The sequence below is a fragment of the Amblyomma mixtum genome, chromosome 8 (genome assembly GCF_055824585.1).
Source record: "Amblyomma mixtum isolate Tamu chromosome 8, ASM5582458v1, whole genome shotgun sequence".
NCBI lineage: Eukaryota > Metazoa > Arthropoda > Arachnida > Ixodida > Ixodidae > Amblyomma > Amblyomma mixtum.
In genome coordinates, this window is record NC_143019.1 from 37,765,739 (window position 1) to 37,781,226 (window position 15,488).

A 15,488-nucleotide genomic window follows, 5' to 3' on the forward strand; every position below is an offset into this window, starting at 1 on the left:
ACATTGCAAAGTTTCGTTTGAATGCAACGTCTTTCATTTACATAGCGTAACAAAGGAGTTACATTTGAGGAGGCAGAACGTGCTGTATACGCATCTCGTATGCACGAACAAGCAGGTCGTCGGTATGCAAGCTCAGTATGGAATGTTTTATGGCCCTTATGTGACGGTCCAGAGGCTTCGGGGCCCCCAGTCCGTCTCGTCACGGCCAACGTGCGAAAACTGCCCGTGCTCTGCAACAATTAACAGCGCTACACGAACTGTGTCGAAACCTTGACATGAAATCAAGAAGTCAAAGGACGCGAGCTTTTTTACTCAATTGCTACCTCGCGGCTGCTCCGAACTGTCGCATTTTATATTCATTATTTCAATGCCGCATTCAGTGGGAGATGACAGCCCGTTAAGCTCGTGGGTTGAATCCGTCAGCCGCCGTATACCTACTGAGCGTGGTAGTGGATAATGAACACATTGAGATGCGCGTCAGAAGGGCGCGATAGCATCGACGCAAAAACGAAGATGAGCTACGCGGCGTGAATTATCGTTCGGTGTATCGAATTGTGTATAGAAAGCGCCCTCGCCGTCGAAGCTCGCGGCGTTGAAGCCGCTGTAATGAAATTCCGCGTCGAGCCCTCTTTGATGGAAATGCCGTCACGTTTGCGTGCGGACCCCGTGCCCTCCCCTTTGGGGGGCACGTGGCGGGCCAGACCCCAATTAGCGGTGAGCCCGTATACGTCGGCGTCACGAAGTTCCCGCTCCGCGCGTGCCTTGGAGTGGTTTCCTCGTAGCGCGTTGGCGTGTGCACTGCGCAACCCCGTCCGTCGCATAGGCTGCCGATGCAACACACGTGTCCCACGTAACGGGACGAAACGCTGCGCGCTCGAGCCACAGAGAGTCACGTTGAAGGAAGAGTGTGGCTTCGACGATGAGGACGCGCGCTGGGCGAGCGAATCGCTGGGGCTTCTGTTTCGGCACGACGGTGTATATGGGCGTCCCCGGAAGAGGCCGGGTGTCACGGTGCTTCTACGGCGCCGGTGTTAGACGCTGGCTTCTGTTGGCTGAAATAGTGCGCGTGGTGTATACTGGGCCACTTTTTCAAGGGCACGCCTGTTTTAGAGGTGGATGCGAGGGTTTTGCTTTGCCTTGAGGACCATTTTTGTGCTGCTTAAACGCGATGTCTGAGGGATGAAGGTTATGGACTTGGGCGTCGATGTGGGTGATGCTTAACTGAACCCCGGTTGACTTAGGTATGTGCGTGCGGTTTAATGAAAAGGAAAAAAAAAAATAACAGACCGTTTGACTAACGAATAAAGCTGGGCAAGTTGGTACTGATTAATGATGTAAAACAACTCAATGGACGAACCCGGATGGAGAGGTACAGGTGGGGCAAGCGCTGACTTCAACTGAATTTTGTTAATGGAAAAGAAGAACCAGTAGATAGAAAGAGTACGATTTCTTTATATATGTATCTTATACACAAGGCAGTCTTGTGGAAACTTTCCTCAAGTCTATCTCCAGAGAGATAGAGAAAAACTTTATTGTTGGAGAGGAATTCGGGGCACACCCTTGGGTCTCTGCACGACCCCACTGCACTCAAGCCTTTATGTTCCTAAGGTCCATAACACTGGCAGCCCGGCCGGGGGCGATGGTCTGCACGGCCGGGTCCTCCGAGCGCAGCAGGGTCTCCCAGTCCTCCCAGGTCTTGAGGTTCTCTAGGTCCCGCGGGGGAGGGTCCGCCGTGCTGAGGGAAAGGATGTGGAGGGAAGAAGCGAAGGGCTCTGGGCATAGGGCGCATGCCGGATTGGGGAAGGATGGATGATAGTAGGCTAGGGTAAGGGGTGAGGGGAGAGAGTGTGTCTGCAGTCTGCGCCAGAGTGTTGCTTGTTTGTTATCTAGGGAGGGGTGGGGCGGGGGGTACAGCTGGCGTGAGGCTCTGTAGGCCTGCGTCAGCTCGCTGAATGAGTGCATGCTCTCCTTCGTGAATTCCCGATCCGAGGCCACCTGAGCGCGGTTTAAAGAACCTCTGGGCTAAAAGGTTGGCGGCCTCGTTTCCGGGATTCCCGGAGTGCGCAGGCACCCATATCAGTTCCACTTGGCGGGGCGGGGGTGCATCGGGCGAGTCCAGTATGCCAAAAGCGGGTAGTACATGGACTCGGCCTCGCGTAAAATTTAGAACTGCAGTTTTAGAGTCTGTTTAAATGTACCTGGCTTACTCTGGGGAGCGGCTTCTTGCAGCCTCTGGGGAGGCGTCTTGGGGGAGAGGTAGTGTGAGGAGGGAAGATGACAACGGCTGTGGTTGCTTCATCTCCCGCGGATGCAGCGTCCACCCATACGGCACCGGCCCGGGGCCGTCTATCGGTGGAGTGCCTTCGCACGTGCTCTGCGGTGCTGCTCATGGTGGGACGGGTGCATGTTCCTCGGGAGCGGCCTGATGAGGGGCTCCCGGTGAAGGGGTCGTGGGATGGCGAGGAGGGTTGGGTCGTTGGGCGGTATTCTGATTCCGAGGGAGTCTGCAGGATGTACCGGCCTGTGGAGGTTTGTGTGAGCCTGATGTATTGGGCCTGTCGGTGGGCCTCCACCAGTTCCCCGATCGTGTTGTGGAACCTTCGCACTCGTGCTTCCCTTTTAGCATAAGAGACCAGCGGTCGCCTCTTCTGCATATATGAGTTTCGTCGAAACCCCCTGTGGTGACTGGCAGGCACTACACGCGCAATCCCAAGCAATACAGCTATTCAGCCCTATATTGGAAATGGCTGGTTTCACTCCAGTCCTCTGTCGAGCCGGCCTTTGCCAATACGTTTCTAATATTGGGCCAATTATCCGCGCTGCTTTGGCGTGGGCCCATGACCCTATAGGTCTTGACAGCTGTCTCCTTGCCTGCTTGCAGGTGGTGCACATCGCGCTGCTGTCTCGGCTCGAGGCCCGCAAGAGCCGCGGGGCGGCGTCGGCCGGCGGCTCGGACTCGTCGCTGGCCCAGCGGGATGCCTTCGAGGACCGGAGCCAGATGCTGGCCGCCATACGGCGCAGCGCCGTGCTCGACTCCAGCGGCGAGTTCCACATCGTCAACTTCCTCGCCCGGGCCGACAGCCTGCTGGGTGAGAACCCTCCCTCCCTCCCTCTCTCTCTGTGGCGCCGAGCTGAAGACCCGCCGTCTCCGTTCGCGGGTGGTCTATTTATTTATTTCATGCATCCTCAGGGCCAGAGTCATTATAGAGGGAAGTGGTTATACAAACTTAAAAAAAAAACATATAGTGCAGCAACGAAACTAGTAATACAGAAATGATGGCAGCTGACGGCAGCATCCAGCGGAGCCCTGGAATAGGGGCAACCGACCGTTGCGGATGGACTCATCTGACCGCATAAAAAAACCTTGTGCTAGAGCCAAATAAAGTTATCCTATCCTATCCTGGTTATACAATATTATCTACTGGGTTCTTGATGTGCTAGTTAATAGAATATAATACACTACATACAGTGCAAGAATACAGTGAAGAAAATGCTGGTACAAAAAAAAAATAGATGCTCCTGCTTATACGATGTTTTCTTATGCTGTCTTGAAGCGTTGGTTGTCAATAATTATAGCGGTTGATGCGGGAAGGTGATCGCTCGTTCTAGCATCCTCCGGCGTTTTTAAGGAGAAAACATGCAAACTAAAATTAAGTGTCTGTGGTCGAGTAAGTGCACCTACCAGATCTGTTTCATAAAGGGGCCGCATTGGTCGCAGGTTCCCGGAACCACGTTCGGCCCGACGTGACCCTGGTGACGCAGAGCACGGCCAACCACCTGCACTACCTGGTGGCGCTGAGCGAGCGCTGGCGGGGACCCCTGGCCGTCACCGTGTTCGCCCCCCGGCAGCACCTGGCGCTGGTCGTCGAGGTGCTGGTGCAACTGCGCCGATGTGTGCCCGCGCTTAGGTGAGGGTCAGGGGGACTGTTATGGGGATGGGGAGAGCGGATTGTTGTCTTGGGGAAGTAGGGTTGGGTGGATGCCACTTCTGTAATGTGTAGATGGTTGGTGGACAGTGGTTTCTGGATGTTGATGGTGGGTGGGGAGCTAAGGTGGGTGGTATAGTGGGTATGAAGAGTGGTTGGTGGTGGGTGTAGTTTCTAGGGGATGAGGGTGGGTCGTTTGATGGTGTGGTGGGGGGCGGGGATTCTGAAGAGTGCTGATGGGTGGAGGGCAAATGTATCGGATGGGTAGTAGGCGGAGGTCTTAGAAGGTGGCGGCGGCATCACACAACACCTGAAAGACAGATCTGCCGAACGGGGCGGGGGATTAGTTGGGTGAGATGTACTTATGTGGAGCGGGGAGTCCTCTTCTATAGGACTCACCTACTATTTGTCATCTGGAAGTACCCGCAGTACTTATGTGGTGAGGGAAGTCCTATGGGACTCACCTACTATCTGTCATCTGGAAGTAGAGAGTAGAGGAAGTTTTCACTTCCGGACCGGTGACGTCACTTCTGTCCTGCCAGTGGGTGGGGTTTATGACCGACGACGCATTTTGACCCCATGAGGCTTGTATAATTCTGTCGCATTAAAATGCGTCTATACAGTCGTTAAAGTCTTCCATTGACCGTATCTTCCCATGGTGGCTGCAGGTACAACGCAAGCTTCCACCTGGTCTACCCGCTCAACAGCCCCGGCTCGCACCAGCCTCCGGACGCGTCCAACATCCTCCCTCAGGACGAGGTCAGCAGCGGCGGCGTGGGCGGAGCCTCTCCCGACACCGCCACGCCCGTGTCCCCTCTGGGCGGCTCGTCGTGTGACTCGCTGGCCGCGAGGCTACAGCGTTCGGTGCCGGGGCCGGACAACTACGACCTGGGCGTGTCGTACCCGGTGAACCTGCTGCGCAACGTTGCGCGCCGCAACGCGCTCACCGAGTTCGTGCTGGTGCTGGACGTGGATCTGCTGCCCAACGACGGCCTCCACGCCATGTTCGTGGCGTTCGCGCGCGAGAACCGCCTCTTCGTCGAGTCGCACCGGGACGACAAGACCGTCTACGTGGCGCCCGCCTTCGAGGTAAGCTCCGCTCCGTGAGCTGAGGCTCAAGGCTTGAGCTGAGCGTGAGCTTCAGCCTTGCTAAAGTGGGAGCAATGAAAGCTCCTCGAGTCATCCGCAACGAAGAGTTGGTAATATTAATTGGTTCCGAACTCAGGAAATGCGCAGTAACTGTCTTACACTCCGTGGACACCTCAACCGCATCGTGGGAGAAGGGAGGAAGGAAGGATGGAGTGGAAAATAAAAAGTACTTAAAATCGCCATAGTTGAGGGCTGGGGATCTATTTAGACCGCCTCGGGTTATGCGCTGACATCTCACACCAAGCGTCGTGTTAACATTCACTTTCATGGAAACCCGGCCACCGCGGCCGGAATTTGGTCCCGTGTCCTTGTGTTCCGCTGCCGAACGCCATAACCACTAAGAGTTGGTAGAGACCGCTGAGCAGGTCCCTCGACGGAATCCGGTTACGGGCTCCTGGTTGGTGCTCACGCGGCTGAGCGCATGAGCAGTCGCTCGGGGTCAATGCACAAACCAATTGTAAATAAGAATAAAACTGGACCCCCTAATATCCCACTAGGGGTTATGAAGGGCCAATGAATGATGTGCAGGTGCGCGAGGGCGTGCCCTCTCCCCGGGACAAGGCTTCGCTGCTTCAGCGGGTGGAGGCGATGGACGCGCGGCCCTTCTACCTGGAACTGTGCTGGAAGTGCCAGAAGCACACCGACTACGAGGCGTGGCAGCGCGAGCCCCCCGGAGACCGGCTGGCCGTGCTCTTCGAGGTTCTGTGGCGCGACCCCTGGGAGCCCTTCTACTTCGGCCGCAACTCGGCGCCCTTCTACGACGAGCGCTTCCGCCAGTACGGCTTCAACCGCATCAGCCAGGTAGGCCGACCACCACAGATAAGAGCTGTCCATCGGGTACACGCAGATAGTGTCAAAACACCTGCTCTTCGGTCTGGCGAGCGGGTGCAGAAAGCTAGCGCCACTTGCATCCGCGCTTGCGCTACATTCGCATTAAAGCCAATGAGAAACATGTTGAGGGGACGTTCTTTTTATTCATCCTTCGTTTGGCTGTTCCATACTCGGTCTACTTAAAGGGGATTGAGGACAAATTGAAGTTGGCCTCGTTCAATGCAACAATCTAACGACAAACTGGCTCATTTAATTGAAAATGGACCTTTTGTAAGCGAAATAAAAAGGCGATGAATGGAAGACGGGTGGCGGCACCAGCCGACCGTTTTTGCAAGTGCACTCGGGAACGTCAAATAGGACTTTTTTGTCGCGTAAAAAAAGAGGAAAAAAAAAAACATTACGCGCCTGAATATTAAGCTATAACCTGTTTTAAGAAACTCGGTGTTTTAAGCACGCGGTGTTTTAAGAAACTCTTAAATCCTCTCTTGAGTCACCGTGGCACGGATTCTGAGCCCCGCAGGCTAAGCTACGATCTTCCCCGTGCTGCAACACGGGCGAAGCTCGGAACTCGCCATTCGTGCACTTCGAGAACAAATAAAGCAAATATTGCATCTTTTTTTGCCTTCAGGTCTCCGTCATGAACACACGACCGGAGGAGTCCTGTGTGTATCATGAGTGCTTTGCACTTGTCGCTTGTTTTCGTCGCGTCGCTCACTTTCAGCGAAGTAAGCGTGCGGGTGCTCGACTGTGCCGCGGCGAGTTTTCTTTTGTTCGTGTCCTCCGAGCTGCCGCGAACAGATCTGGACCCCCGCGTCGCTCGGTGATAAAGCGCCGCCGCCGGGGTCTCCGTGGCCGCCGCGGTCCCTGGGAGATTAATGCTGGGAACACCTTGCGTTGTCGTTCCGCATATGGGCGTCGCTGGCCCTTGAACCGAGCCACGATCATTTTACCCCAAGCGCGAGGGGCAGCAAGCTGGCCGCGCGGAACGGTGAACCCGAAAGAAAAAAAACGTTTTGTTTGCAAAGTTCTCACCGCCACCTCTGTTCCCATAAACGTTCGCATTTTGCCTGATGCTAAGACTACTCCCAAGTTATGCAGGTAATCGGCCCAATATTGGAAATATATTGGCAAAGGACTGGTCTTACAAAGGACCAGAGTGAAACCATTCATTTGCAATATTGGGCCGATTACCTGTGTTGCTTGGGCTTGGGGTTGTTGGGATAGGTGCTACAGGTGTTCAGTGAGTTTCGTCTCGGGGGATGTATACTTTTTAAAAGAGATAAATATAGAAGACATTGCGTTGAATTGAAAGTGTCGAATGACCACATTCTCAGTAGTATGACACATTTTAATATGGTCTACCGCGCCAACTTAGGTGTGCATCAGCCAGCGATGTATAAGTGTCTGCATGCCGTCGTTTAAAAAAAAAAAAACGGCGAATGTTTTGTCTCAAGCATCGTACGGACTATACCTCGCGAAATGACACTTCTGGCTGCTTGCCCAAAGTGAAGGAATACATTTAGGGCGCTCGCTTGGGTACCGACGAAGAGGTTTCCAAATTGAGTATGCGAATAATTAATTCCGTCACTTGGCATCCGCATTTTTCTGTGACGACATGCAACGCCGGTGTATCGCCGGCGAAAGCTCATCGCCGCTTATGGGGGTCACGTCGGAAAGTGGTGTACGTGTGGGTCGAGAATGAGAACGTTCCAGGTTTACATTTGGATGCGAGGTCTTTCAGCGTCGTAATTTAATAAGCTGCATCCGGAGTCACACGAGCACAACTTGTCTACATGATACTGCCGCGTAGTCCACGGCGCGAGCTGCCGATCGTCGCGGCCTCTTCCGCGAAGCAAAAGCGGGCGGAACACGCCGTTACTTCGGCCGTGCTCTCGCCGCCCCCTCTGTTCTCTTTGGCGCGAACCTTTGGCGTGACCTCGGAGGGATATTTTTCCGCGTTTTTATCCTCTCTCTCGTTTTCTGTTTCGGACACATGTAACGTACAGTCGAAGCACTCGGGCTTTCTCTCTCCTCTCTTGTGGCGGTCGGATGCTGAGGGGCGGGGGCGCAAGGGGGGGGGGACAAGAAGGGGAGGGGCAAGGGCAGACCGCTGGTCCGCACCGGCCTTCGGGAAGCTTTCCTTCTTCCCCAGCCGCCTCCTTCCCCAGCTGATGGATGGGGCGTGCTGTGTCCGTTGCACCTGTCGCCGCCGCCGACGCCATGGCGGCGAAATTCCGCCGGACTCGTGGAACGGTGTTTGTATGTTTTACTTGCTGATCCTTGCCCCCCTCCCCCCCAATCCCTTTCCCGCGGTTTGCGGCTGACCTCACGGTGGTGGTGTTTTGGGGAAGGGGAAGGTGTCGTGCATGAGCTGTTGGGAAGTAGGTGGACGAGGGAAGGGGAAAATGGGGAGTAAAAAGGGAGGCGCAGCGCAATGATCGAAGTAACGAAGACTTCGAGATAACGCCGCATGTGTTATTTTCAGGCTTTTCGATCCGTGTATTTTAGTTATCGTTTATTTACTCATGTTCAGCTATTGTTGCGCAGAGGGTCAGAGCCGTATCAGTAGGAAAGAATTGTTAAGAAAAAAGCGAGCAGCAGTTTCACTCTCACAGGACAATGGGGTGAAAGTAGAGTACAAGTGGTACCACTGGCCGTAAAAACAGCACAAGTACCTAATGTCTGTCATGACAAAATCTTGACTTCAGCATTCCGACTGGGGCGGACAAGTGATACTGGAACTTTACGACTGTCGAAGAGTGACAGCTTGACGATGTGGGAGAGGTCGATGTGGGTTTGTTTACCTGGGAACGGGGTGGCAATAAATGGTTGTCCAGCCAATCTAGCTGAAGAATCACAAGGGAAATCGGATCGCGCTGGTTATATGCTCGATAGGTGCTTGAAGGCTAACTACCAGAATACGCAGGTCTCTAATACCGTTTCAAACGGGCTGGTTGGTTTTCTGCGAGTGGTGTTCCACTTTTGCGCTATCCGAGGAACCTGGGCGAGACTCAGGAGTGAATCAGTGTCCTGTGTTGTTTTAACCCTTCGGCCCGTCCTTGTTTCCCGAATAGCGAAAAGTTACAAGACCACAGTTCTCCTCAGCCGCTTGTTCACATGCGGAGGAGCTATGCCGGCTCTATTTCACGGGATAGCAATAGGTATCAAATCAGAATTGACAGCTGTCGCTGTCACTTTTTCACATTTAAAATGGGCGATGTCTGGGGTGTTTTATTATTATTATTTTGCATTTCGCTGCCTTTAATAGGCAAATATCGTGTTCGGGAATCGAACCCGCCACCATCTGGTGTTCAACCACCGAGCGTCGTTGTTTCGACATGTACACCGCGTTGGACACAGCATTGAAAGAGAAGGCTTTGTAGCCCCGGAGGTTCTTGAAATACAGTGCGTAGCACTCGTGTGCAAGACATACATTTCAAGGAACGGAGCGCGGTAATATATTGACCGCTGCCCAAAATCGTGCCCCTCCCACTCCCGCGCCGCCCTTTCTTCTCTCTCTCTCTTTTCCATCTTTATTTTTCACTGTGGCCAAGGTTAGCTTCGACCGCTTCCACATTCACGTCTGTCGCTGCGGGGTAGAGGATTTTTTTTTTCGCCGGAAACGGCGGTCGTAGTCGCGGTCGAATTCTGGCGAACAACGTGGGTGGCCTGCGGCGACAGCGAGCGCGTGTTTGCGGTTTGCAGGAGTAGAAGAAGGGGAAAAGTGGTGGGGAAGTTGGGGAAGAAAGGTTGCGGCGGTCACTGCGGTTCCCGGAACAAAAGCGATTCAGCGAAAGGACTGGCGCTGCGGGCGAGGTGTGTTGGGAAATAAGGGAACAACTCTTTTCGGGCCTTTGATTTCTTTTTATGTGTGTTTGGGTGTGCTGGGAATTCAGCGAGCAATGTTCGATTGCTGCCAGCGGGGTGCGTATGCATTTCTGAGAAATGCGGGTGTGAGTAATGTTGTGTTTCGGCCGCTTGGCATCACGGGTAGATTTCTAAGAAGTCAGCGGCAGTTCAAGCGGTTGCGACGTGGGTTACTGGTCTGACCATAGGAAACGCCTTAAGGCCCAGCCACGGCATCCAACATGGCTGAAGTTACGCCTACGCCTAATTTGTGCGCGTGAAGACACACCCACGCAGACCACCATTGAACGCAGTCATTGAAATCAAGGAAATAATTGGAGAAAATTTGGAAATATTGAAGTTTGCTAGCAGAGGTTACCGGAGCCCTCCACTTGCTCAGCTCTTACCCCTTTCCGTCATGAAAATGAAAATTGGTTTTGAGGTACTCGGCGGACACCTCAACCGCGCCTTGATTAAAGGGAAGATGGGATTGAGAGAAAAAGAGCAAAAAGTGCCGCAGTGTCGGAATCGGGAATAATTTTGACCACCTGGGGATCTTTAACGTGCACTGACACAGCATAGCACATCAACTTTCTTCATCCCCACTGAACAGAAAGGAGTAAAAAGGTTAGATTAATGGGGTTTCAACGTCCCAAAGCGACTCAAGCTATGAGAGACGCCGTAGTGAAGGGCTCCGGAAATTTCGACCACCTGGGGTTCTTTAACGTGCACTGACATCGCACAGTACACGGGCCTCTAGAATTTCAGTGGTTGTCTCTATCGCACTCCCTTTTATAAAAGGTGGTGCGCTAGGGAACTTCTTGCTGCCTTTTTATTCCCATATTGGCGCATTGGTTTCGAGTGACCCTTCCGCCGTGGCGCGGTTGAGGTGCCCACCGAGAGTTAGGCAGTTAGTGTATAGCCAATATATTTATTTATTCTACCATACCAGCTTGGTGTCAGCTCTATGTGCGCAGTCGACAGATGGGATGGGCACTTGCCACTGCGCATGCGCTAATGACTCCCAAGTGGTCCCGTATATATCATCTGAACAGTGCTAACACTAATAGAGAGTTATTAGCATTGCAGACACCTGCAAGCATAGACGTATACCGGATTCCAGGGCTTCTTCGGCGCACTAGCAGTGGCAGTTGCCTGGCCAGGTGGGCGCCCATCTGCCACTGCTTGTGCACAGCAGGAATCCGGTAATCTAGTATAGACCTACGCTAATACACCTTCGTTACTCTAAACTGACGCGCTCACGTACGCTAGCACGCAAAAGGAGAACGCCTATAGACAGCGCCCTTCGCCCTGACTAAGCTGCACCGCTAGCTACAGGGCTGCGTCTGGCGGAAATAGGCGATTGAAGAGGGCGTAATGGGAATGCCTAATAGCGGTCGACGAAAGCCCCGTCTCGCGGACATTCCGGGAACTACGCGGGGCGAATCGGGACCGTACGAAAGGCCCCGAACAATTCGAGCCATCGTCGGCACTCCCGGCGTTCAGTGCTCACAGCGAAATCAAAGGAGACACGGGAACTTCAGGAAGAATGACTACGAGAGGGAAAGTAGGCAGAATAAGGGAAAAAGAACGCCCCGCTCGCTTAAGGAACGGAATGTAGACTTCCACCGAAACGTTGTCAAGTTCGTGTCCGCGCATAAAAGAAAGAAGGAAGGAAAGAGAAAAAGGAGAGTCGAAGGCAACTAATGCAAGGAAAATGTCAACGAGGGAAGCGGTCGAAAGAACGGTTTGAAAGGAGCGAGCAGTGCGAGGTTTTATTAGGGAAGCCGAAGAGGGAAAAAAATGGGGAATACATTTTTCCGGCCCGTAAAGGAATGTAATCGCTGCCTGGTGAGAACACCACGATTGCGTTGGCTGGTATGTTGCTGTACTTAAAAAGCGGAGAAAGCGGTGTTAAAAAAGATAAAAGAAGAGACGGAAAGAGTAAGGCTGCTGCGACGAATATGAGGAAATGGCCAGCCACTTTGTGATGGGACCTCTTAGGAATGTAGCTTGTTAGAATGAAAGCGAAAGAAGAAATAATTGCGAAACGTAGGGCAGAAGTTATGCATAGAGGGCAACAAAGATATACTGATGAATATTCGTGGGGGAACGGCGGATGCCGTGAACGGTGCCTCAGAAAAAAAAAAAAAAACGAAGACAGCACGGAAAAGACGGAAGATGCAGGAAAAAGTCAAGGAATCATCGTTGGGCGTCGTCTTACGCCAACATCATGTGCCTGCAATACTATATAAGCTTTGCGCTAGGGATAGTTCCTGCAACTCCTTTTTACTGCGGAACACGCTCATATCTACGTGCTCCTGCAAATCAGTATACATTCACACTCTGCCGACTTTCCACCTTTTTTGTGCTTGTTTTCCCTTTTTGCTTTTTTTTTCACTTCAGCCGCAGCCTCCTGGTTTTTCACTTGCCCTCTTCTCGCGAACTTTGTTCGCGCCGTGCGTGTGTTTTTTCGCTCTGCGTTCTGCGAAATTGCGGAAGCTCTTTGCGCGCCGGACCGTTGATTGTTTTCTTGTTTCCCCGATGCGTCGTCCATTTCTCCCCGCTTTTCCCTGTTCTTCGTCGCTCCTGAAAGTGGTGCGGTAACGGCGCAGACTCTAACATATAGGGAAGAATAGGGAAATAAGAATAAAAGATCCCGAGAAATAAAACTAAAAAAAAGATGGACGTCCCGAAAGTGGTTGTATAGTGGCCGTGACGGTGTGGCGCGCGCAGGCGCTCCGAAATAGGGAAAACGCGTGGGAAGAAAAAATAATGCAAATAGGGAGATAAAGGAGGGCGAAGGGAAGAAGGGAGAAAGACCACTTCCCGATGTCGCGTGGGCACGCACGATTACGCCTATACGCGTAAAAGGGAAAAAATAGTGTTGCTCTTTTCCCGTTTGGTTGGTTGTTTCTTTTCTATCTTCTCCCCACTCTCGTTGCTTTTTTTTCCCTCTGTGTACGTACGGGGGTTGGGCAAATGCGGGTCTAGGAAGTGCAATGCTAAAGAGGCGCTGACGACAAGATGGTGCCTCTCTCCCTCTGCGCCGCGGCCTCCCTATTGGGGAGTAAGGCATAGGGAGAGAGAGTTGGAGGAGCGTTTTGGGGACGGCCTGTGATTCCTAGGGAGCCGGGTGGACGCGGGGAAGGACGCGAAATGGGTCAGGCCGCCAGCGGGAATGGGGATTGTGGCGACGACGGTCGCCGAACGCCCACCGCGTCTCCCGCATCGTCCCCGAAAAGTAAATACGTTTAGGGGATGAAGGAAAGTGTCGCACAGGCCTGAGCTGCTGGCCATTTCGGGCAAACCATGCCTGTGAGGATATTTATACGAGATAGAGAGAGAGTGAAAGTGAGGGAGGAAGAGACCTGGTCGAAGGCCGAGAGCAAATACGAAGAGCAAAAAAGAAAAGTGGAAACGGCGCTCGCTGTTCGCGCTGGGGAATCAGCACGATGAGGGAAAGACGGTGTGTGAGGCTGGGGAAATGAAATAGGAAGTGGCGAGCAGCGAATGGTGAACGGAAGAAAAAAAGTTGCTTAAGAGGTTGTAGTAACGTTCGTTCCGTAGAAGAAAAGAAAAATTAAAGGACACCGTGGTATGCGATGGAACTGGTAAAGCACTCTTATGCAGCTGCATGCAAAGAGGTCGTGGGGGCGTTTCTGTGAGTGGAGAAGAACTTGTTTGGGAAGGATAAACGTACAAGAAGCGAAAGGAAAAAAAAGGGACCATAGGGAAGAGCAAGTTTGCAGGCATTAGGCGCAGGCTTAGGGGCGGCGCTCCCTGCTGGGGAATCTTAATGGGAAGTGAGGGGATAGACAGGATAAGACCAGTTGGAGTATCGAACGTGGCATTGCCAGGAGGTGGTGATGTGGTCAGTAGCGACCCAGCCGTGAATGTACTGGCGAAGATGTAGAGATGCATTTTGGTTGACGAATGCACTGGGCCATAAGGAGAGAAAGGAAGTTTCGTCGTAAGAGGTGTGTCCCCGACGCAAAAGCGAAATGGCACGTGGAACAACTTGAGAAAAGGAGGGGAAAGAAAAAGGCTGCGAGCGAGAGAAAAAGAGAGAGAGAAGAAAAAGAAAGAGGAACAAGGTCGTTTCAGAAGAGCCGGCGGCTTCTTGGGGGCACAGGGTTTTTTCTTTCCGTTTCCGTACCGAGAAAGTTATTTTAACGCGATAGTCTTAAAGGTCCCGTTTGGCGGGACCGGCGCCGGCTTCGTTGTGACTGAAAATTCTGATTCGTCGAGAGGGTAGTGACGTAGAGGGCAGCTTCGCGGAGAAGAAAAAAAGTCGTTAAACGGAATCGAAATGGCCTCCTTTGGTTGGTTTGGTTTATGGGGTTTAACGTCCCAAAGCGACTAAGGCTATGAGAGACGCCGTAGTGGAGGGCTCCGGAAATTTCTACCACCTGGGGTTCTTTAACGTGCACTGACATCGCACAGTACACGGGCCTCTAGAATTTCGGTCGGGAGTCGGGCACACTATACCTCTACACCACTGATGAACGTTTAATGAGTGGGATAAGTAGAGGCCTTGAACGAGCACTTAACACCGCACAGTAGGCGATTTACGTTGCAGGAACGCTTAGTTAATTAGGATCGCTTACTAGCGTTGCCAGTTAATATGGAGATGATGTGCGATAAAGCAATATGTGATGTCAACAAGCGTGTCGATGTCTGCAAAGAGGTGCCGTGGAAGACCCCCAAAGGGACCGTAGGGATTCTTTAACTCTGTCGCGTCATACTCTTGAGGTGAACTTAAGTGTCCCTCAAGTTTTTCCTGTAGCTTCTTGCCTGCTCTGGTATGGAGGAGGAGGAGGCTGTAGAAGAGGAAAGGCATGGAGGTTAACCGAAAGAATAATCGGTTTGCTACCCTACACGGGGGGGGGGGGGGGGGGGAGTGAGGGGATAAAAAAAAGAAAGAGAAAGGAGAGTAACAGAAAATTGAAGTTACTCTAAAACGTCACTGTTCGTTGAAGTCACAGCCTATCGTGCAGGCCAGAAGTTCTCAAGAAGCGGAGCATTGCCTTGGAGGCCTTCTCCGCCGACGACCGCCGCGGCCAGGGGCCGAGAATCTTCATTTCCGTGAGTGGGCGTGGATCTAGGCGCTCCAGCGCATGGCTGAGAGACTGCCTTTCGGTGGTGTAGGCAGGGCAGTCACAAAGAATGTGGGTTATAGTCTCGTCATGCCCGCAGATGGCACATGCAGGGCTATCAGCCATACCGATTATGAATGAGTAATGGTTGGTGAAAGCTAGACCAAGCCAGAGGCGACACAGCAAAGTTTATTCGCGTCGTGGTAGGCCTGATGGTAGCCGGAGCTTCAGATCTGGGTCCAAGGTATGAGTGACTGGAACGAAATACAGAGTGGAGCAGCAAACATTAAAGGTGTACTGAAGACGAATCTGAACTCGTCTTTTTGCCGCGGGAACACAATCTGCACGTTCCTAGCATTCTTAGAAACTTCGATTTATTGCCCTGTGTGGCTGATTTTCCTAATTAAATCGAATTAACGTCCGGCTCCCGCCTTTTTTTTTTTAATTCTCCCTCGTATGGTAGGCGGAGTCGACCAACGCGTGGAGTGCTTTTCAGCCTGTCCCGCGGCGGCTTGCCGCTCTGCCATTCGCGGAGTAATACGTAGTAGTCCGTAGAAGCAAATAGTCCGCGCGTATTTTTATTTCTGCGGGCTTATTTTGCGGCTATATTATCTGAAAATGAAACTATTTATTCACG

General features: G+C 52.5%; 1 protein-coding gene across 1 annotated transcript in view; it reads left to right on the plus strand.

Moving 5' to 3' along the window:
- The window catches only part of LOC149332125 (beta-1,4-glucuronyltransferase 1-like), a 317,740-nt gene that overhangs the window by 29,930 nt on the left and 272,322 nt on the right, over positions 1-15,488 (plus strand). Inside the window, exons 3-6 of the mRNA XM_089557080.1 lie at positions 2,882-3,089; positions 3,719-3,908; positions 4,595-5,015; positions 5,604-5,876. Of these exons, the coding sequence (XP_089413206.1) occupies positions 2,882-3,089; positions 3,719-3,908; positions 4,595-5,015; positions 5,604-5,876 (1,092 nt within the window). The remainder of the gene's footprint in view (positions 1-2,881; positions 3,090-3,718; positions 3,909-4,594; positions 5,016-5,603; positions 5,877-15,488) is intronic.